The following is a 25153-nucleotide window of genomic DNA, read 5'->3' as shown; positions in this document are numbered from 1 at the left end:
ACCCCCCTGTGCTGGGTTTTTATATAATATAAAAACAATTATTTTAAAACTGGCACAACACAATATTTACTTATGATCCTCATTTGACTTCTAATATGTTTTTTTTTGTGTTTATCTATAACTTTATGGTTATTTCTTTGAGTAATCTTGTACGATCCTAAATATTTCAATGAAGTAATTGAATTTAGATCGAAAATTATTAAATTATTTACTTGTAATAAAAACTGTTTTTGTTCTTCGTCTCTAGTGAATTTGTTATTCTATTCCTCCTTTAACTTAACTCCCCTCTCAGTGTCATTTACTATTTTAACATTCATTTGACTAAATAATATGAAGCAGATTGTCAAAAAGTATTTCCCCTTAGAGGAACACCAAGCTTGTACTATTTCTAATAGTGACCATTTGAGCAAATCGTCAAAGACAGCTAATGATACTTCTAAGTCTGTCCTTGTGGGTATATAAGGCCGTTGCAATAAAAGGAAGACGATCTAAATTTTTTTTTCATGTAATGGCAGGAAGTATTTTTGTGTCTCAAAGGATCACAACAAAATTCAAATTTTGATCACGAAATATTTTCTGCAATTATTTTGATAACTTTCACTGGACGTTTTAATTGATAATCAGTTTAAAACATTTATGATGGGGTTTAATGATAAAGCGTCCTAACACGCGTGTGTTATTCCGATAAATTTCAAATTTTATTCCCCATCTATTTTTTTAACTAATAAATAAAAAAAAGCAATTTTCTCTCAATTTCTTGTTCGTATGTGAGTTTAATCTATGGTTAAAAAGAATTGTATGAACATCTCTAAATTAAAATTTTGTTTATTTCTGCAAAAAATATCATCTATATACTTAGCATAAATTTTAGGAAAATACTATAAATAAAAATGGACTTCGACACCCCATATAAATTGTTCGACAGGAAAAATTAAATTATACACTATTAATTTCATGGTTTTATTCTTGTGGTCAAATATTGATAACACTAAAGCTTGTATTTATTTATAATTCTAATAATTATCAAATGCCTATATTTTTCTTAATTAATAATTAAATTAATAAAGAAAAAATATATTATAAGAATTGATAAATTGTGACTAAGTATTATTTTAAATATTAATTTAAACTCAAAGAATATAAAACATGTTTCCTAGCCGCACAAACAATATTTAACTTCACTTTGAATTATAGTTTGGTTAGTTCGTCTACTTTTATATTGAAATATATAGATGAAAATAGCTTCTAGTCAATTTGAACATTGAAACATATGTTTTTTTATTAATATTAATTTTTTTTGTAGATTCACTTCTCTAATGCAACTCAAAATAATATTCCGCAATTTGAAGTACATATGCAAAACTTAACTTTTAGTGATGAAAGTCTTCTATACTTAAAGTAAATTAATAACGATTATTTTATATTTAATTTAAATATAAAGCCAATATTATTATAAAATTATTATATCTTTATGTAGATATTTTTCATTCCGATGTAACTATATCCAGATGAATTTTTATCTGAAAATCTAAGGACCGGGGCTAGTTGTCACAATTCATTGTTTTATTTTTTATAAAAAGACAACGGTTTTTTTAACTGAGACAAATATACTATGAAATATAATATATCACCTTGTAAAAATATCAAACGTTAATAGAACAGGAGAAGCACATTAGAAATTTAAAGTTTGTGTCGACAAATACTTTTTAAGGTTTAGTTGTCGATATTCTTGTTGATGTTTATATTATGATATTAAAATGACAAACCACAAAATTGCACTTTTTTTTTTATCAAAAATGTGTACTTATAAAATAATAATAACAAAAAAAAAGCTACATTAAAATGAATTTATGCTTAAATTTACTTACTAAAATAAAATTTTGTTTTTTTGTTCATATAATCTTATTAACGGCTTCAATCTACTTCCTGTAAACACTAAAATAATTAAAACTGTTGTAATAATATAAGATGTGACTTATAACGAACGATAACATCTAGTTTCGGATATTTAGTTTAATTATTTGTAATAATTAACAATGTGATAACTAATCTTTGCGACTATCAGCACAGGTCTCTCCAATATTACATGTAATAATTTAAAAAAAATAAAATATACATTGTAAGATTTAACATTAAAGTAAAATTTTAAATTGCTTAAAATATTAAATTAAAAATGGCAATTGCTAGTTTCAGCACTAGATCATCATCAGGAAACATTTAAAAATAACTAAAAAATAAATAAAACAAAATGAGTAGATAAAAAACTACCATAAAATGTAACCAGCACTTATTAATTTTACAATATACATTTTAACTATGATGAGCATTAACTAGTTGATTATTTTTCTAATAGACTTTTTAACTTAACTAATTTAATTTTCCGTTGAAATAACTTAGATTTTTAGTTAATTAGTTAAACTAACAGTTATATTAAATTCAAAATTTCATAATAAATGTCTTTATACGCTGCGTACCTGGTTTAATTTAAAAAAATAAAATTTTCCCCAATCCCATATATTATATTTATATAACAATAAATATAATTTTCTGAAATTTATCAAAAATGTATGTGATTTTTAACTGATTTTTTTTATATCTAGTAAAAAGATAAAACAATGCATCAACACTATAATGTGCAAAATGACTAAAAAAATTTTTTATTATCATTAATATTTTTAACCTATTCAGTTTTAAAAGTTGAAAATTGATTTTTAGCTTTTTCCTACATCAATAAAAAATAATTTTAAGAGATTTTAGCAAAAAATTAATTTTAAATGAAATAAACTTTTTATATACTAATTAAATTTAAAAAAAATTTCAACTTATCTTTAACTTAACAAGTTAAATTTATAATTTATTAACTTTTAACTGTTAATTTATCGACATTGATTATACTTAACTTAACTTGAGTAAATTATTTCCATTAATTTGTTCATCTTTGCATTTTATTTATGATAATTGAGTATTGAAGAAAACTATGTATACTATTTTTTGGTTATCCATTTCCAACTATGTACACTAGTATAAGCAATTTTTTACTTATAACTTATTTTCCTTGTTGAAAGGAAGAAGTTAAAAATAATCAATTAATCAGTCATGAAGTGTTTTTTTAAATCATTCCTAATACGTTGCAAGCGTATCAACTATAATTTTTTAAGTGGAAACTTATATAGGTTTTCAGTAAGTAAGGAACGGGTTTCTTTTGTTCTCATTGTTTATAACAATTAACCCGTTTCCTTATTTACTTAACACTCTGTATAGTTAACTAGCTTATTTAATAGATAATGATCTAATTAAGAAAATTACTGGTTCATAACTAATTTTTAAGCATTATTTCAAAAGTTATTAACAATATGATAACTAAACTAATTTAATTAACAATCTGAAATATTCAGGGTGGAGAATATTTTTAAATGTTTAGGGTGGAGATAAAATACAAAAATATTTCTTAAAAATTGTATTCTAGTTACGTCTATAGTACTTCCAATAAAAAGAAAATTAACAAGTAAATTTAATCACCAAATAAATTGTTCAGTCAAAAATATTTTGCTTTAAAATGACAAATTGATTATTGTTTAGGCAAACGTTTGACCATTTTATTACATTTTTCCGATATAACTATATCAACATGTTTTTATCTAATTATTCATTTATTTAGGTCTATTCAGTCCGAACCAAATATATTTTTGACATGGGGATTTAAAGATCAAGAAGATATGGCTTACTCACCTAGCAAATTAGCTTGGTCTGCTGATTTCAACTGTAGTTGTTTTTATCGCAGCTCTAGTATCACAGAACTTTTACATTTTATCACTAAGGTATATATAATTTACATATAATTATATTATTTAATACTTTAGTATCAATGCGAAGCTAATTTAAAAAAAAGTTTTCCAATGATTTGTTTCAATAATAAAATTTATGTCAGAGTATATGTAATTTATTTTGGGTAAATTTGGTGATTTTAATGTCTTTATATATCCTTTATATATTTATTTGCTTAAAGAAGTATTGTTTATAGTACAGATGTATTTAGGAATGGTTTGGACTACTAATATTAAAATTACCAACATTAAAAAATGAATTTTACTTATTTTCTTTTGAGAGATTGAAGACCATATATTAGTGCAATTCTTATGAGCTTTTTCTACCCAGACTCTAATCAAAAAAATGTCTTAAGGGTATTACTCTTATGATAAAACTAATTTGGCTTAACCTTTTTTCTCTAGAATACTATGCGTAAAAAACCCGGTTAAAACCTTTATGAAGCATTACTTCTCCTGTCATTAAGTCGTAGTAGTGTTTTCACAAAAATCTTTTAGCTTCGATGCGAAGCTGAGAAGGTATTGGTTTTACTATGATGTGATTTTTTTTTTTTTGTGACTGTTACCACTTTTTCTCAGCTCTCACATAACGGATTTCTTTCAACGATACGTCAAAAGATCACAAATCGTATTTAGTTGAAGACATTACCCTCGAAAATTGAAAAAATTTCACTCGTTCCCCGTAAATGGGGAAAACTTCCAAAAAAATTACAAATTTAAAAATCGCTTATTTTTGAAATTTTTTCAATTTTTTTTACTAAAAACTGCCATAACTTTTTCAAAAATGAACATATTAATATAATTTTTTTTTATAGATGCATGATGTCGTTATCTTTCATTTGGTATATTTTTTTTATAAATTTGACTCTTTACCTGCCCTCAGAGGGGGATTTAAAATGACAACTTTTTCAACTTAACTTTTGAAGTGTTTCGGAAACTCTGACACTTTTATATATATTTTAAATAAAAAATAATGTAATATACTTTATCATGGAAAAAAATATTTAGAACTTTATTTTTTCTTCACGATGAAAATGGCTACCGAATGCTATTTTTGTGTGAAAATTCTTGATTTTGTATTTAAAATTTTTAACTTTATTATGCTATAACTTGTTAAAAAGTATATGGATCAATACAATTTTTTTATGAGAAATAATATTTATATCCCTCTTTCTTTCAACATACTTTATCTTAATCAGGATATAAAAGTATAATATTTTATTCTATACATATTAAATAATAGTTCTTTGTTGTGGATTGACAACAGCAACATTGAATTTTTTCATTATACCTTAAATATAATAAAAATATACTCACATGTGCTAATTTATATTAAATAATTATAATTTCTTTTTTCACAGCATGGTTTATTTGTTAATGTACATTTAGCAAAAAATCAAAAATCGCCTAGAATTGCTACAGGATTATTGAATACATTTGATTCTTTAAATAACCCTATGGAAAAATTAAATTTAATTGTTCCTATTAAAGGCGAAAATGTCGATGCGAAACTCAAATGTACTTTACAACTAGTATGCAACTTACAAGATTTACTTATGTATAAAAATTGCATTAATAACAAATATAATGAGTAATGTATTATGCGTTTATCTATCACAAGACATAGTGATATTATCGGTAAAAAAAAATTTTTCACACTTATAATTGTTTAGAACGATTCTGTCTTTCTTTTTTTTTAAATTGAGATTCCAATAAATATATTATTTTATATCCAAAAAATCAACTTTTAATTTTTAACACGTGGGTATTTAACGCATATATAAGAGCTATTTTAATTAAGATATAAAACACACCAAAAGTAAGAATTTCTCTTATTACAAATAAATAATAATATTGCTATGAATATATTCATTCATAATACAATGCGTTTTCTTTTCATTTTTTTACTCAAATATAAAAAAAACATGTTTTGAACTATACAGTTAAATAATTTTTTATATATGATTGTGATATTATTTAAATAATTCATAATTTACGATGTTAAACAATTTATTTTATAAATATATATATATATATATATATGTATAAAAATATAACTAATTTATTTAAAGGTTCTATAATAAAAATGATCTATTTTGCATAATTTGTTTTGAACGTTTCATTTTATACATTTTTAACTTATTTTTTTTTCCTAACTAATTATGAATATAAGAGGTTATCATTAATAATTTTCCCAAATGTAGAATTATTTTACAAAAATAAAAGAGGACAAAAAGAGGATTTCTTCTTAAATAGCCTCATGCAAAAAAAAGTGAAATGAACTCCCCCCAAAAAAGACTTTTGTCTGTCAAGGTCAATACTTTCTATATCATTCACTCTCTACAATAAGTTTTCAAAAAAATGTTTAGAATTTTGTGCTATACTTCTGTGCCATTTTTTATATTACATGTTTGAAAATCATGTAACAATATTTTTATGATGCTGCAGCATTGACAAAAAACACTTAATTTTTTTACACTATGTACAAAACAAAATGGCAAGTATAGCATCAAGTTTTTAAACTTTAAAATAAAATTATACATTATGAAACATTTAGTGTGATAGAACTCTTAAAGCTGATTGAGCCAACACTAATAATATTAAATTATTTGATAAACGTTGTGAATAACATTTGAAGTTAGGTATTTGGTAAACGACGCTGCTTTACATGGGTTTTACTTGAATCGATTACATGAATCGATCATTTCAAAAAGGCCATTTCTCCACATTTTTTCAAAACTACTTTTATGTAATATATGTTTTATAATGAGATATGGCCTTTTCAAAAAAAACCGAAATCATTTATAAAAGAGGCTAAGTCCTAAAAGTGAAACTTTCAGAAAATTAAAAATAACTATTTATCTCATACAATTTTGCATGAAAAAAATTATTTAAAATTTTCATGATTTATACTTATTCAAATTTGTGATTACCAAGTTTTCAAATTTATTTTTTAACTTACAGTGTGAGAATAAACTGAACAACTTTGACCCTTTTCATAAATAAAATGATTAAATCATAAACAGGGTCGTGTGCAATACAGTGATGTAAACTAAAACTACTCAACCGATATATTTTAGTATGAAATTTAAAATATATAAATCGTTGAAAGGAATTTTTCCCAATTTTTATTTTACTTTAAAATCAACATATCACAATATTTTTTTGGCCACTTTTCAAATTGTTTATAAAATTTTAAATATTTATCTGGTATGTATTTTAATATTTTTTGTATATCTAGGATTTTTTCATTCTGGATTGGACACATTTGTTTATATGCTTTTGCTGAAGGTAATGAAATGAGAGAATTTTCATTTCCGAACTTGAAGGTCTTTTTTACCAAATTATTTACAAATTCTCCAATAATAACAACACCTTTCTTATCAGCATTGAATTCAAATTGTATATAAAATGAGACATTAAATAGTTCTTTTTTTCCAGTTTTCAAACGCTGACTTTCTAATGAAAATGTAGAATTTTGTACAATAGTTTCTATCACGTTTTGATATCAAGTATATCATTCCTATTTACCAAGTAAACTGAAAATTTGTTAGGCATTTTATTTGCACTGCAGATCATATTCGTTAGCTGTTTCAAATCATAGTATCTATCTGTTTTTCTTAGAACTTTTTTTATTAGTCCAAAGTCCCTATCACATGTAAGGAAAGAGTGTCCTCGTATAGGCAATCTGTAAATAATTTTTTGGACCTCCCTGTATCTGTTAAAGCTAACAAAAATGTAATAACATCATTATTTTACTTTGTCCACCATATCCGACATTATAAAAATGCAGTTCTTTTACTGATGATTGGAAATTTTCATTAATATACTTCAATAAAAAGAACAGACCTCGTCAGGTCCTTTATGAGCTTTTCCTTCGTGATTTGTTATTTTTATTATTGTTATTTTTATTATTGTTATTTTTATTTGTTATTTAATAACCATTTACCTATATTATCAGTATTAAAATAACAACAATTTTTATATCATTGATACGATTTAATTATCATAATCTGTATTCGCAGGAAATTAACAAATTAGTTATAAATATGAAAAAAAATTTATAGAACACGATTAAATACTTTTCTTGTATTTTTACACGCATAAAATAGGAGTTTAAAATATGAAAATATAAAAAATTGTAATATTTATAAAAAAAATGACTAGAATGAAGACAACGATTTTCTCGAATTTTAATCTCTTCATGCACGGTGGCATCATATGATACCACTAAATTGTAGAATTTATATAAAATCGAAAAATCGTGGTAGCAATGTTATTATTGTTTTCGTTTAATGTACGGAACGTTACGCATCGGTCTACTTGGTTGTGTTATCATTGAAAGAGATATATTAATAAACGCGAAACTGTTTTGTGCATTTGAAAAAGTCAAATTTTACTTTTTTTTTATATATAATTAACGACCAAATAATGTAAGTATATTTATAATTAATTACTTTTATTACATAAAATAGTACGATCTATTTATATTTGGCAATATTAAAACAATATAATGTTGTTATGTATTCGAAATTGCTTAGTTACCATGTAACACGTTATACTATGATGTTTTTTTTCTAGTTGAAAATAGATCTCAGGGATAAAGATATAATTTTTTTTTTTTGGATTTAGAAATCCTAGTTATTCAGAATGTGCTGTATGCCCAGAATGTATGAGAGCATTTCACACTAAATTAATAAAAAATTGACTACAGTATATATTATTTTGTTAAATACTTTTAAAATATGTTATAAAACTTATATTCAGTTAAAAAACTGAAGTTATCAGAAGTCTGAAATTTAAGAAAAATACCTAGTCTTATTTATCATTTTTTAAATATTATTTGTTTATTATAATTCAATATTGATCTTTTAAAATTTGTTTTATTATAAATATTTTATGAACTTAATTTTATGATTTATAATTTATGAAGTTTTTCTAAAAGTTGATGTTTGTTATTTTTTTTTTTTAGCTTCGATGCGAAGCTGAGAAGGTATTAATTTTACCATGATGTGTTTATTTTTTTTTTTATTTTTTTTTTTTTTTTTTTTGTGTCTGTCACTACTTTTTCTCAGCTCTCACTAGACCGATTTCTTTTAACAATACGTCAAAAGATCACAAATTGTATCTAGTTGAAGACATTACCCTTAAAAATTTAAAAATTTTCCCTCGTTCCCCGCAAATGGGGGAAATATCCAAAAAAATTACAAATTTAAAAATCGACAAATTTTGTCATTTTTTTCACTTTTTTTTCTTAAAACTTCCATAACTTTTTCAAAAATCAACAAATCAACATAATTTTTTTTTAAACTAAAACCTTAGATATTTTCCTTTCATTTGATATAATTTTTTTGAAAATTTAACACTTAACCTGCTCATGGGGGGGGATTTAAAATTGCAACTTTTTTACAAAAACTAACTTTTTCAACTTAATTTTTGAAAATGTTCCGGAAATACTGCGTCCTTTAAACATATATCAAATTAAAGCTTATTTTATGTACTATAAAATGAAAAAAAAAAATTTGTCCCGACACTTTATCTTCTGCATGTAAACGGTTGCCGTAGTTAAAAAAACACTATTTTTGTGTTAAAATTTTCGATTTTCAATTTTTAATTTTCAACTTAAAAATGCTATAACTTTTCGAAAAATGCATGTATCAGCACAATTTTTTTTTTTCTAAATACATTATAAGTACATCTTCCATTTGACATACTTTTTATTAAAATTAGACAATTTCCCCTTATATAGGGGGGGTTCAAACTTTGAAACATTGTATAAAAAATAGAACTTTTTCAACTGAACTTTTGAAAATGTTCCGGAAATACTGCGTCCTTTAAACATATATCAAATTAAAGCTTTTTTTATGTACTATAAAATGAAAAAAAAAAATTTGTCCCGACACCTTATCTTCTATGTGCAAATGGCTGTCGAAATTATAAAAAAAATGTAATATTTGCGATAAAAATCACCTTTTATAACGATGTTTTTTGTACTTAAAACTGCCATAACTTTTTCAAATATTAACTAATCAAAATAATATTTCTTTATATTGAAACCTTAGGTAATTTTCTTTCATTTGATATCATTTTTTTTTGAAAATCTAACACTTATTCTGCTCACAGGGGGGATTTAAAATAGCAACTTTTTTACAAAAACTAACTTTTTCAACTTAATTTTTGAAAATGTTCCGGAAATACTGCGTCCTTTAAACATATATCAAATTAAAGCTTATTTTATGTACTACTAAATGAAAAAAAAAAATTTGTCCCGACGACCTATCTTCTATGCGCAAAAGGCTACCGTATTTAAAAATATGCTATTTTTTATTAAAATTCTAGGTTTTGTATTTTATTTTATTTTAAAATATTTTATTAGGGGAATAAACTGACTTTCATGAATATTATATAATTTCATTGACATAGAATAAAGTTCATAAGACATATGATATTATACTTATTAACATTTTTTACTTTTTTAAAGTCGAAAAAGTAATTTTTAAATTTGAGTTAGCTTAAATAGCCAATTTTATCATGCAACAAAAATCAACGAATAGTTGCCGAATGGGTAACACCTTGATCTTTAACGCCTAGGGTACGAGGTTCAAATCCGTTTGTGGCTTCTAAAATTTTGCATTTTTTTTTTGAGTTAGAATAGAATTTTCAAATCATTTGATATTTATCTCATTTAGATTCAATAATTTCAATAAATATAAAGGATCTTATCACTATAGTCTCCCCTCGTGAGAAGAAATTGATATTCATGTTAATATTATTTTACTATGTGGTTCTTTTTCTGGCTACGATTTATTTTGCCAACCCTCACTAGACCTACTTTTTTCAACGATACGTCAAATGATTCATTTAAGTTTATGATATTTAAGTTAATGATTAGTTTAAGTTATTACTCTTAAAAATCAAAAAAATATTCCTTATTCAAATAAAAAGTAGCTTAACTAGATTTGTCCATACAAACAATTAAAATCATTAATTTTTAATATTCTTAAATTATTTATTGTCGAATTAAATTTGATATGATAAAAGTATTCAACTACAAAAGTAAATAATTTTACTTTATAATTTATTAATTTTTTAACTCTATTTCTGTGTGCTACTACCAGTCTATAATATGCCAAATTTTTTAGTAATATTTTGCTATATAAATCATAAATTTAAAAAAAAAATGATTTTTAGTTTCACCTGAAGTTAACGATGGAGTTTTACAATTATAATTATATTTTTGATAATATGCTCAATTGAGTAAATCTTTTTAACTACTTTGGTTTGATTGGTTCATTTAATTAAAGTAAATTATTAAAATTAATTAAGTTCTGAATATTTCAATTGCAGAATTTTTTTAAACACCAAAAGTTATTAGGATATGATTACTATTCTTTCTATTTCAGTTATCTATTACGATAAAAATGTAAAAAAATCGAATTTTTCTGACAAATGTACTGTAATTAGTAATTATAAAATTTCCAGATTGCATATTAATCTTAAAAATTTCATTTTTTTCAATTTAATAATGTCAATTTCAAACTTGCAAGTTGAACTATAAGTTATGGTAACAAATTCATTTTTTAGCTTCGATGCGAAGCTGAGAAGGTATTTTTCATTAAAACTTTCACTTTAAAAGACAATAAAAAATAGGTTCAAAATGATTACCTTTAACATATTAAAAATCAAAATCAGTATTAATTTAATACAATTTTTTTTGTTCTTAATTATTTTTTTTTATATGTAAATACTTATTTTTTAATAATAAGTAATAATATTAAAACTTAGAAGTAATAGAAAAAGTTTAATTGCACATTTGAAAACATCACGAAAAGTTTATTTAGAAAAGTATATTTTTTTTCTGATGAAAGTTCCTTTTGTTTAGTGTATTTATTCATAAGTAACAAAATTTTTTTATTAAAAAGTATTGCATAAATTCCTTTAAATTTGTATACGCATTAAAAGTATATGAATATACAACTCCTTTTTATTTTTATAATATCTCCGTAAAAATTACAATATTATATTATTGAATACCACTTTCATACTCAATTTAATTACTGTAATTATTATGTATTCATATATTATAGTTATAAATCGGGGTAAAATTAAGGGAATAAGTGTTATTGTTGTTTTTGAAATAATCTACCAATTTCATTTTTTTCTATTTAATAATATTTATTTCAAACTTGCAAGTTGAGTTAAAAGTTATGGTAATAAATTCATTTTTTTTTTATTAAAACTTTCACTTTAAAGAACAAAAAGAAGTAGGTTCAAAATGATTACTTTTAACATATTAAAAATCAATAATAATTTGAAAATAATTAATTATAAAAATTATATAATATATAATTAAAATAATTACTAATCTGGATATAATTAAGGAAATAGGAGTTGATGTTGGGTTGGGTTGGTTACATTTTTAACTTTATAATGCTATAACTCATTGAAAAGTGTACGAATCAACACAATTTTTTTATGAGAAATAATATTTTTTAATAATCCCTTTTTCATTCGACATACTTTATCTTAATCAGGGTATTAATAAGAAACTAGCAGATAATGTAGCTTTTGTAATTATCCACCAATTTCTTAGAATTAAACACTATCTACTGATTTGCATCGAAGCGTTTCTTATGATAGTGATTTTAATCACTGTCAGATTAAATCTATACTGGACCCAACTATGCAACATCCCCACTATGCCGCGACCCCACTGTGCTAGGTTTTTTATAAAGAATAAAGTATATTTGATAAAATTAAATAATATGAATATTTTTTTTTCAAATATTGCACGATTGTATCATATACTAAAACCTTATTTTTAGTAAGTCAAAATCAAAAAAAAATTATTTTTTATTTTTACTAATATCATAGGTAATTAGCAATCTGATTTGCAATTTAAATATTTTATTTTTAAGGAAAAAAAAATTCGTGCATGAAGAGGTTAAAATTCGAGAAAATCGTTCTCTTCATTCTAGTCATTTTTTTTATAAATATTACAATTTTTTATATTTTCATATTCTAAACTCCTATTTTATGCGTGTAAAAATACAAGAAAAGTATTTAATCGTGTTTTATAAATTTTTTTTCATATTTATAACTAAAATTTTCCTGATTTTTTTTAATTTTAAAACGTTAATGGGACAAGAAAACTTCAGATTCAAATTCAGTGGTACAAAATACATAAAATCATACTCAATCTGAATCCAAAAAATTGTTTTCATCTCGATAATTTCGATTTTTCATGATTTATTGCAATTTTTGGGTTTTTTTGCTATTTTTCAAATGTTGACGACTCAACGGGCTAATTAACGTTCAGTTTAGTTTCAGTAAATTGAAATACATAAAAATCATACTTGATCAGGGTCCACAAAATTTTATTCATCTCTGTGACTGCAGTTTTTCGCAATTTTTTGGTTTTTTGAATTTTACTCAAATCTGAAGGGTGACAGGGCCAAACGGACTTCAAATTCGGATTCAACGGGTCAAAATACATGTCCATAGGTGGGTCCGGTCAAAAGTACAGACAACTATTTTTTTTGGGTGTGCTGGTGTTTTTTATGAAAGGTGATAAGTCACAATTTTTTGAAAAATGACTTTTTTTAATAAATATATTTTGTAGGTATAAACGGTTAGTTTACTTTTGAAATGGTGCAATTTTGTATAATACTTATTTAACTAGGGTGATATAAACATTTTCTTTATTTATGAACAGTGTTTAGTACCATAGTTAACCCCATTCATAAATAAATACAAATTTTTTCGATCAAATTGTTTTGATAAAAACATTTGTTAATTTCCTGCGAATGCAGATTATGATAATTAATTCGTATCAATGATATAAAAATTGTTGTTATTTTAATACTGATAATATAGATAATTGATTCACTTATACTAAATTTAATTATTATACTTGTCCTTCATTTTTTATTTCAAAACCATCCAACGGTTTAAATAAATTCATAATTTGATCGGTCTAGTCCATTAAAACCTGAGAATGGCCGTGATAATAGCTTTAAAGTGATCAAATTCATCAAAGATGTAAGGTCATATGGTGGTCTTTCGTTTTTTGCGAATTCAATTATAATAAAATACCTTTTGTTTAAACTCATATTTATATATATAAGTCAATTATTTATAATAATAATGTCATTAATGATAAAGAAAGCAATGACCACTATTCGACATTGATGGATTTGTCCATCAATGTCCATTAATGTGGAATGACCACAGAAATCCACACATATAAAACTAAAAGTGATGTCGAACTCTATCAATTGAAGTAGTTTGTCAATTACAATTAAACGGACAAATATGGAATCTACTATAACACTTTGGGTAATCATCAATATTTATAAGTAATATTTAAGTTTTTTTTTCTTTATTTAAAAACTTTCAATAAATAAGTATTAATATAACTAAACAACTATATTCTAAAGCTTAACTTATAGCTACAATTTGCGTTAACACAAATGAAAAGAAAAAAATAAGATAAATAAATAAAATATGAAATAAAACTAATATTATTACAAGTTAACAAATAAAGAAAATTATTATAATGAATAATATCTAAGTTAAAAGTGTTTATAACAGATATAATTAAATAATATTTAAAAACAATGATTTGTAACTATAATGTTTTTTACCTTATAATTTACTGACGTGATAACTGTTTTTTACATTCAGGTAATTGTTACGTTTGTACTATATATAACATCAGTTAATGGTCAGATAAATCGATATATTAATCCTCTTTGGTTGGAGTTGGATGCGAACAGTGAGTACTATCCAGGAGGGGAAGTCGTAGCACAACTATTGAGATCTTACGGATTTGGAGACGATTACAGGAATTCTGGTTACAGATCACAGAATTACAGAAGAGATGATGGATACAGAAGCTTGAATTTTCGTGATAAACTTCTAATAAATAATTATAATAATTTAAACAATGTATATGATTTTGACCAATTGACACCTCAAGAATATCTCTCTCGAAATTATGATTATATTGATAGTACAATCAGGTAAATTTTAGATGAATCGAAACAATTTTATTTAAATTAATAATTGTTAAATAAGGAACGAAAAATTCGAATAAATAAAAAGATAATTACTTACCCTTCTATTTATAATTTTAAGAAACACTAATGTGCGTTTTAAAATTTTCAAGTTTTTTGTGTTAGATCAATCCAAACTACTTCATTAAAAATATTTCACTCTAAACCAACAAAATCTCCCAATAAAGTAATATGTTTATTGTGTATTTAAATGTACTTATATTAAAATTATTAGATATAAATATATGCATACTACATCTTAAGATTATAACTTAGAGACATTGAATAATAAAAACAGAGTATTCCACCAAATTAAACATCTTTAATAACTTTTGGTCCAATAAGTAATTCAAAATATATGCTAGGAAGGATATATTTTGGATTACTTATTTTTTTTTTAGGAACTTTTACAGTTTTGGACTACTTTAAAAACAATTTTTAGCTTCGATATGAAGCTAAGAAGGTATTATTTTTACTATGATATTGATTTTTTTTTTGTGACTGTTACCACTTTTTCTCAGCTCTCACATAACGGATTTCTTTCAACGATACGTCAAAAGATCACAAATCGTATTTAGTTGAAGACATTACCCTCGAAAATTGAAAAAATTTCACTCGTTCCCCGTAAATGGGGAAAACTTCCAAAAAAATTACAAATTTAAAAATCGCTTATTTTCGAAATTTTTTCAATTTTTTTTACTAAAAACGGCTATAGCCTTTTTAAAAATGAACATATCAATATAATTTTTTTTCATAGATGCTTGATGTGTTTACCTATCATTTGGTATATTATTTTCATAAATTTAACCCTTTACCTGCCAACAGGAGAGGATTTAAAATGACAACTTTTTCACAAAAAATTAACTTTTTCAACATAACTTTTGAAAGTGTTCCGGAAGGTCTGACACTTTAATATATATCTTAAATTAAAGCTAATGTAATGTTCTTTATTATAAAAAAAAAAATTTGACCTCTGGACTTGTCTTCTTGGTGAAAATGGCAACCGAATACTATTTTTGAGTGAAAATTCTCGATTTTATATTTTACATTTATTACTTTAAAATGCTATAACTTTTTAAAAAATGTATGGATCAATACAATTTTTTCATGAGAAGTATTATTTATATACATCTTTCATTCGATATACTTTTTTTTAAATCAGACTATTTCCTTATAACGGGGGGGTTCAATTCTGAAAAATGCATATAGAAAGTAGAACTTTTTCAATTTAACTTTTGAAAGTGTTTCGGAAATATTGCGTATTTAAATATATAGCAAATGAAAGCTTATGACATATACTATTAATCTTCTGCATGCAAACGGCTGCCGTAATTAAAAAAATGGTATTTTTCTGTTAAAATTTTCGATTATCGATTTTAAATTTTCAACTTTAAAATGCTATAACTTTTTGAAAAATGTATGTATCAGCACACATTTTTTTTTTTTGTAATTACATTATAAGTACATTTTTCATTTGACATACTTTTTATTAAAATTGGACAATTTCCCCTTATATAGGAGGCGTTCAAAACTTGAAACATTGTATAAAAAATAGAAGTTTTTCAATTTAATTTTTGAAAATGTTCCGGAAATACTGTGTCCTTTAAACATATACCAAATAAAAGCTTTTTTTATGTACTATAAAATGAAAAAAAAAAATTTGTCCCGACACCTTATCTTCTATCAGAAAATGGCCATTGAATTTAACAAAAAATGTCATTTTTATGTAAAAATCACTGTTAAACATGAAATATTTTAATACTTAAAATTGCCATACATTTTTAAAAAAATAACAAATCAACATAATTTTTTGTTTTATTTGAAACCTTAGATATTTTTCTTTCATTTAATATAATTTTTAACACTTAACCTGCCCACAGGGGAGGATTTAAAAAAGAAATTTTTGCACATAAGTTAAGCTTTTTCAATTTAATTTTTGAAAATATTCCTGAAATATTAACATTTTTATTTAATCTTAAATTAAAGCTTATATTATATACTTTACTACGAAAAACAAAATCGAAATATAGATTTTCTTCTTGGTGAAAATGGCTACAGTTTTCAAAAATATGCTATTTTTGTGTTAAAGTTCTGGGTTGTTTATTTCATTTTATTTTAAAATATCTTGCAAGGGGAATACACTGACTTTCATGAATATTATATAATTTAATGACATACAATAAAATTCATAAGACAAAAGAAGTCAAACTTATTTCGTTTCTTATGATAGTGATTTTAATCATTGTCAGATATCATCTATACTTGTCCTATATATGCCTCGTCTACACTGTGCTACCGTTTTTATTAAATTTAATTTGATCATTTGTCATACCTATAACTAGTGGTATTATATTTAAAGTCACTCTCCCACCACCAGCACCCACGAGCCGCCACTGCTTTTACTGCTTTCTATTAAAATTATAATTATACACTAAGTTTATTTAAATTTATTTTTAATTCTAAATAATCAGTTTTTTTTCTAGGAGACCTATTCAATATCAAAATAACTTTTTAAATCAAGTACCCAGAAGAACTAAAATCGACGTAATACCTGTTTCAAGAAACTCTTATTTACCGTCTGAATATATAAACCGTAGAGTAATACCCAAGTATTCTAATCTCGCTACTCCAGTTTTAAATGATCTAAACTCCAATTATGACACGGAAGTTATGTACAGAAATCATGATTACTCAAATAGGATCCTTAATCCTAGATCTACCACTACTCCAATTACTAATGAAGACAACAACCGTCAACAACAAAAATCTCAATAAGTTATTTTATTGTTATATTCAATAATTAAAAATTATACTAATTTTATAATTACATTTTATTTAATAAATCTAATAATTATGATTATTATTTAGCGTATAATTAATATATACGTATCCGCGACTTTTCAGTAATTTTTTATGGCTTTTGAGTTTAATATTTTTAGTTTTTAAATTAATATTATTTTTAATATAGTTTTAACTTCTATAATTAATTAGCCACAAGTGATCAATTTTTATTATACAGATGTAATTTTGATAAAATAATATACGTTTTAAATACCTGATTATATTATAACTGTATAATTTACACTTAACTTACATTTTGAAACCAAACAATAGTTAAATACTTTACCGTAATATAAATGTACAATATATAAGAAAGTAATAATCGTATCTAGACAGATTGCGGTTTCACATTACAAACACTCTATTTTAAAATGTGTACATACACGACATATAAAAAAAATATAAATACATTATTATTTCACTTTTGTTTCTACAGCAATTGTTGTTATTACGTAACATGTTTAATAAAGTAAATTACATTTATTGGCAATGACGAGAGTGAAACTATATTTCACGCCAACATAATTGTTTTCACTACCATAAGGTAAAATTAAACACAGTATTAATATTTATATAAGGTCCTCAAACTGTTCTGAATAATACTGTATATTTTAATCCACTGGGCATTTTTTGTTACTTCATTATTTTGAATTATTGTAGATATAAATATTGTAGATCAATAACAACAAGGACGCCCGAAGGGAGAGACAATACGTGGAATTATACTTGTCTTAAGAATTTTCACTAAAAAAATACTTACGCTAAACATACAATTCTAACTACCAAATATTTTTATTTGAATTTGAGCTTTTGAAATGTAAAATAGATTATACGGCAACTGTTACTAGGTAACAGGTTTCTAAAAATCAAAAACGTTATTGTGGAGCAGATTGACTTTGTACGGTCATTGAATAGGGGAAGTAAAATTAATAGTCGATTTATTTATAAAGTTATTTTTAATATTTAAGAATATTATATATAAAGTTATTAATATTCTATGTAATAGTTATATTAACTGATATTAAGATTACATTAGTAGTGTAGTAGAAGCTTATATAAAACTTATTTCGGAAGAGGGTTGGAAAATTTTTTTTAATTTAAATAAAAATTTATAATACACATATATAGTTTTATAACTTTTTTTTCTCATAATTCTTTTAAAAGTAATATTTGCAATAAAAAACTAAGTTGTCTTCTCAATTTCAAAGAGATGGTACCACGCCTTTTAAGCCTAAGGACATGAGGAATTACCTCCCATTTTTTAAACTAATGTCAATAAATTTTAAACCCTCTAGGAAATTTTCGTTAGCGTTTTTCTACTTTTTTTAATTATAATTTAATAATATTATGTTTGATATATTGGACTATATAAATACATTGACAAGATAAAAATATATTTTTGCTCAATTAAGCATTTGCTCTCTCAATCATCTCTTGTTCTGCATAATTGTAAGCATGTTCTGGTTGATTCATTGGTTGTCTTCATCATTTTTGTAACATGTCTATTTTATAATTTAATAATGTGTGAAAGAATTCATGATTTGTATTATAATGACAATAAACTAGTGTTATTGAAAGATTTTGATTTGTCGCTTATATCACCAAGTTTATTCATTAAATTTATTTGAAAATATTTTAAAGGTCACGAACTTTCAATTATGATAATTGCCTACGTATTTCAGAATTTTTTTAATGCGTCTTCAATTTTTCTTAAACTTATGTTAATTACAGTCACTAAATCCTTCTTATTCAGTGATTGTAATTAACATTAGTTTTAAAATTAAAGTATAGAATAAATATTATAGAATTTTTTTCATGAGTAGTTGTTTTATCCACGACCTTTCGTAAAGTAATAATTTAAACTTTATTTAATAATATTGTATTATTATAGAATTAGTATTATAATAATAGTAATTGTATTATTCAAATTTTATGTACATTAATGTATTGTATCGTACTTTTTGGGTAGAAATAATTATAGAGTACTTCTTAGCCCAATGTTATGTCACGTAGTAGTATAGCCAGAAGACTAAAATAATATGAAACTCAATTGTTTTGCAGTTATAAAAACAAGTGGTAATTTTTAATACAAATAATATTAAAAATTTTTTCTGTCTTGTGTTTTCAATAATTAATATAGGCATTAGTAATAATTATTATCATTACAAGATACTCAGAATAACATTACAAATACAGCACATTTGACTAAATGAATGATTATAAACGCCCACTTCATGCTTCATTAAAAAAATTATTGAAATATACCATGTCTAAAAGATATAATGCAAAAAACATTGAGATTTCAATTACGTTGTATAAATTAAATAAATCGCATTCAAATGTATATAACGTACCGTTTATCTCAAGGATTTACAAGGTTGATTTTGTCTAAAAAAAATATTGAAGAAAAAAAAGACTTATTATTAAAATTTTTGTATAAAAATTAACATACGCTGTAAAAATTGATCCAAAAATTCTTATACCTTTGAATGATATTTTTATTATATACGTTAATTTTATAATGTAATTCTTACATAAAATATAAAAAACTCGTACTTAAATATAACATTTGTATTACTATTTATCCAAATTTATCCTTACATTGTATACGTTAAAAACTTCCAATACATGTATGTGAAAATCGAACATTTTTTTTAAGAATATATGTATAATATACTATACATATGTTACCAACTTATAAAATATATCTAATAAATATTTTTACTATAGATTTTTATTTTTCCTTATATATTTAAACGTTCAGTGCTTATATTATTTTATACCTTTTAAAAAAATTTATTATCTAAATTAAATAACAAATAAGCTTACATAGCACAAATAATTCGTAATTTTCGCGCTGTTTTCAAATGTGCAATTAGACTTTTTCTATCACTTCTAATTTTTTATATTATTACTAATTTCATATAAAATAATAATTAAAAAAAAAAAAAAATTTGTTTTCAAATTATTACTGATTTTGATTTTTATTATATTAAAAATAATCAGTCCAAAATCTCATTTTTAACCTATTTTTATGGTCCTTTAAAGTTGATGAAAAGTTTTTGTGAAAGTTCATAGTAAAAAAAATTGAATATGTTACCATCATTTTTAGATCAATTACAAGTTTGCAATTGACAATATTAAATAGAAAATTTTATGAGAATTAAAACAATGCTATTTTTAAGATTGAAATGCAGTCAGGAAATTTTATAATTACTATTTACAGTATATTTATCAGAAAAACTCATTATTTCTTTGCATTTTTATCGTAATAGAACACTTAAATAGAAATCATAGTAATCATTTCTAAGTAACTTATGGTATTTAAAAAGATTCAACAATTGAAATATCCAGAACTGAATTAATTTTAATGATTTACTATAACTAAAAAGAACCAATATAAAAAAAATGTTTAAAAAGATTTACTCAATTGAGCGTATTATAATATTTGATTATAATTGTATAAATCCATCGTTAATTCAGGAGAAATTGACTATAATTTTTTTTAGAAATGATTTATATAGAAACATGTTACCAAAAAATTTGGAATATTATGGTCTAATAGTAGCACACACAAATAGAGTAAAAAAACCCAGCACAGGGGGGTCGCGGCACAGTAGTGACGTGGCATAGTTGGATCAAGTATAATGATATCTAACAGTGATTAAAATCACTATCTATAAAAAAAGCTTCAATGCAAATCTTTAGATAGTGTTTAATTTTAAAAAATTGGTGGATTATTTTAAAAGCTACATGATCTGCTAGTTCCTTATTAATATCCTGATTAAGATAAAGTATGTCGAATGAAAGAGGGATTATTAAAAAATATTATTTCTCATAAAAAAATTCTGTTGATCCATACACTTTTCAATAAGTTATAGCATTATAAAGATAAAAATGTAAAAAATAAAATTGAGAATTTTCTTACCGAAATTGTACGTTATTCTTAAACTTTGATGTCCATTTTCATCACGAAGACAAGTCCAGAGGTCAATTTTTTTTTTTCAAATTAAAGTATATTACTTAAGCTTTAATTTAAGATATATATAAAAGTGTCAGTCTTTCCAGAACATTTTCAAAAGATAAGTTGAAAAAGTTAATTTTTTGTAAAAGAGTTACCATTTTGAAACCCTTCCTTTGGGCTGGTAAAGGGTCAAATGTTTACAAAAATATATAAAATGATAGGTAAATACTTAAGGTATCTATAAAAAAAAAAAAATATATTGATTCGGTCATTTTTAAAAGAGTTATGGCAATTTTAAGTAAAAAAAATGTGGTTGTTGATAACTATTAGTTCTGATTTGAGACTGACAATTTCAATATCTAGGTTATTTAATTATTCAATAGCCCCTTCTTTCAATACGTGAAGACCATGAAGTCTCTTATTGAATGAATAAACGGGACAATCTTCAGTTATGTGGTTCATTGTTTGGTTCGAATATCCACACTCACACCGAGTATTCTGAGTCAGATTCCATTTCGATATGATGTGACTGGATCATCCTTGGCCACACCTATAGCGTTTTAGAGTACTCTATTTTTTCCTTAAATAAATTTTCCTTGGGCAAATAAAAACCTGGTAATCTTTGTTCTGGCTGAGATAAAAGGTCATAATTTAAAGATTTACTAGTATTCTACGCTTCTTTCAGGCAATCCACTATACCACAACTGTGATCATCCATAATTTACTAGTTGGGATACGTGACTTCTCATACTTGGTAAATTCATAATGTCCCTATAAAATGATTGACTATAAAAATTTGAGTTTTTATCTCTTTTTTCTTAATGCCTCTTCTCGTCTCAGAGATGGAGGCGTTTTATTAACCATCATAGGAAGCCATGAAAGAGAAGTCATCTTCAGCGTTCCAGATATGATTCTCATTGTCTTATTTAGTTGAACATTGATTTTCGATACATATTTACTATTAATTCTGTATTAACGGACTACTGGATTTAACTCTATTTATTTTTTGTTCTAATATTTTTAGGTGTTGTTTAAATATGAAGGTACGATCTAAGGTAATACCTAAGTATTTTGAGTTTTCATTATGACATATATAATGTCCATCGCATTTGCTTTTCAATTCAGTAGCTGCTTGTTTATTATTTAGATGAAAAATTATTGTCTCTGTTTTGGTCGGTTTTGGTTGCAACCTCCACACTCAATAAATTAGTAGTTTATATCAAAGTATAAAATACTTATGTAACACGCCATTAGAAACACTAATGCGAAATAGTAGAAGTAGCTCACAATGAGAGTAAAAGGAAAAACAGCCGCTAAGCTTAGACCTAACTCACACACCATTCGTGATCGAAGCTAGCAGTGTTCTATCGCGGTGAATCGGTCATGTTGTTTGTTACTATTTAACTTATGATAATATTTAACTCTCGAATTGCTAATTTAAAAATACGTACTACGCTTATTAAAATTATTTCAAATTGTAATTAAGTGAACTCTGCCTAAATTTATTTTACCAGTCAAAAATTTCAATTGCTTACAACGTCAAAATCCATTACAGAAGTAAAAAATAATTAAGTTACATTAAAGGTATTGGTTTTATATAGAAATTTAATGAAACTTAATACTTTTAGTATCAAATAATAGTAATTTAAAAAATCGCTATTGCAACATACAAAAAAAAATGTATTTTAATGAAAACTTACATTATTTTACAGACATTTATTTTGATATCTATTATATTGACTAGAATACTTTCAAACTCTATTATTTTTAAACATTTTATTTCATAAAAAAAAAAATTATTTTTGATTCTTAAACAAAATAATTTTTTGGAAAAACTTGATGAATTATTATAGTTTTATATTTTTTTTGAATATATGTAAATAGCATAAATCTGAGACTTACTATAGCATTAAACCTGTGTAGTATATATTTATATTAGTATACATAATAAACAATAAATCACAAAAATGGATTTTGAAGATATTTTCTGTAATATGTATTGAATGAATATTGATTATTTATTAATCGAGTTTTGTAAGTTATCAGCATACTGATAACTATTACTAGTTACTAGTAATGCCATATTGTCAGAAAACATGGCAATTGTCATGTCTTTGGTAAATTGAACATCAGCAAGTAAATATAAAATACACGTTAAACATTAACTTGTGATACTCATGTAGTTATAGTTTTACAATCAGTGATAACTTGCCATGCAAGACCCGAAATCCCGTTCATTCAAGTTTATTTCTGACAACGCACACCAAGTGTGTGGTAGTGTTTTCTTATTTTTATAAGTACTTTGTGTCAAAATTTAACAAATTCCTGTCAACATCTAAGAATACCGTACAAAAATATTTTTTTTAGAGATACTCCTGAAATGAATGAAATATTTTTCTATTAATAAAACAACACTTTCATTCAAAATTATTTTTTTTATTTTCAACGGCTAATAATAAAGGTATATAATTATTAAAACTATAATGTATTTCAGTAACACGTCGTTTTATTACCTTTGTAAATAATCAAAAACATATATTGACTATAATATAGAAACTCGTTTCCTTACTTATTGGACACTATACATATTGACAACTCCTATAACTTTTGTTACAAACAATATTTCATTTTTTTAAATAATTTATGCATTCTTAATCTACGTTGAATTCATATTTTATAGTATTTGTTACTAATAATAAAAAATTTAATTATTTTTCTTCAACTTTTAATTTTTTCAAAATAACCAATATCTATGCATTTTTCTTACAAATGATGGGGCACGATAACATCTTTAGAATAAGTAATTATTGAGTTTCAAGTATTTTAATACATAAAATGTATAGTATACACTATATATCTAATATAGGATAAGTTCTTAATGGTTGTGATATTAATCACAAACATTAAGCACAAAATTAATTTTTTTATATTTATTTAAACGCTAATTAAAAAATTGAAAATAAAAAATAAGGACAAAGAATCAAAAGGCTTGATTGAGCCTAGATGTAGAGCCTCCAAATTTTACATTACCAATTATATAATCTTAATTTTTAAAATAAATTGTACCCGTACGGTTGGATTTAACTCGTACTGATATTTACTTACAACGCATACTTCACTCGCGGCATTACATACCTACTTTATGTATTAAAATGCTTGATCTAATTATTTCTTATCCTAAAAATGTTATTGAAACTAATTATTTGTAATAAAAGTGTTAAGAAATTGGTTATTTTAAAAAAATTATTTTTTTGTTATTAAAAACAAATAATAAAAATATGAATTTAACATGGTTTTAGAATATAAAATAATAAATTAATTAATAAAATTACAACTATCTAGGTTTCGCCTAGCTTGTCTCAGGGAATATTAATGTGATAGTGATTTTTTATAAGATATTTCAAATAATTTTTAAAAGTTTTAAAATTGTATTAAATAACTTGTTAAGTATTAATTTTGAATTATAG

The 25153-nt window shown here is 24.0% G+C and overlaps 2 protein-coding genes and 1 long non-coding RNA gene across 5 annotated transcripts in view; 2 read left to right on the top strand and 1 right to left on the bottom strand.

Annotated features, from left to right (window-relative positions):
- Window positions 1-5723, top strand: part of LOC126906171 (RUN and FYVE domain-containing protein 2-like) — a 58485-nt gene extending 52762 nt beyond the window's left edge. Inside the window, exons 12-14 of one of the 3 annotated variants that reach the window (XM_050686511.1) lie at window positions 1304-1398; window positions 3659-3818; window positions 5186-5723. In XM_050686511.1, coding sequence (XP_050542468.1) covers window positions 1304-1398; window positions 3659-3818; window positions 5186-5419 — 489 coding nt within the window. In that variant the 3' untranslated portion in view covers window positions 5420-5723. Of the gene's footprint in view, window positions 1-1303; window positions 1399-1477; window positions 1553-3658; window positions 3819-5185 lie in introns of those variants that run through there. The other 2 variants (XM_050686520.1, XM_050686530.1) reach the window with 2 other exon arrangements.
- Window positions 5724-8835: 3112 nt separating this feature from the next.
- Window positions 8836-10843, bottom strand: LOC126906334 (uncharacterized). The gene is made up of 2 exons (XR_007704222.1): window positions 10101-10843; window positions 8836-9735 (listed from the first exon to the last, which is right to left on the bottom strand). It is a non-coding gene; the product is annotated as an uncharacterized LOC126906334 (long non-coding RNA).
- A 3186-nt stretch (window positions 10844-14029) lies between these two features.
- LOC126906288 (uncharacterized) lies at window positions 14030-18677 on the top strand. The gene is made up of 3 exons (XM_050686769.1): window positions 14030-14162; window positions 14511-14848; window positions 17365-18677. The coding sequence occupies exons 1-3, from the start codon at window positions 14139-14141 to the stop codon at window positions 17654-17656; spliced, it is 654 nt and encodes a 217-aa protein (XP_050542726.1). The 5' UTR covers window positions 14030-14138; the 3' UTR covers window positions 17657-18677.
- Window positions 18678-25153: the final 6476 nt, after the last annotated feature.

The sequence above is a fragment of the Daktulosphaira vitifoliae genome, unplaced genomic scaffold (genome assembly GCF_025091365.1).
Source record: "Daktulosphaira vitifoliae isolate Bord-2020 unplaced genomic scaffold, ASM2509136v1 Scaffold_1, whole genome shotgun sequence".
In the NCBI taxonomy this organism is placed as follows: domain Eukaryota; kingdom Metazoa; phylum Arthropoda; class Insecta; order Hemiptera; family Phylloxeridae; genus Daktulosphaira; species Daktulosphaira vitifoliae.
This window is presented reverse-complemented; position numbering and strand designations above follow the sequence as displayed.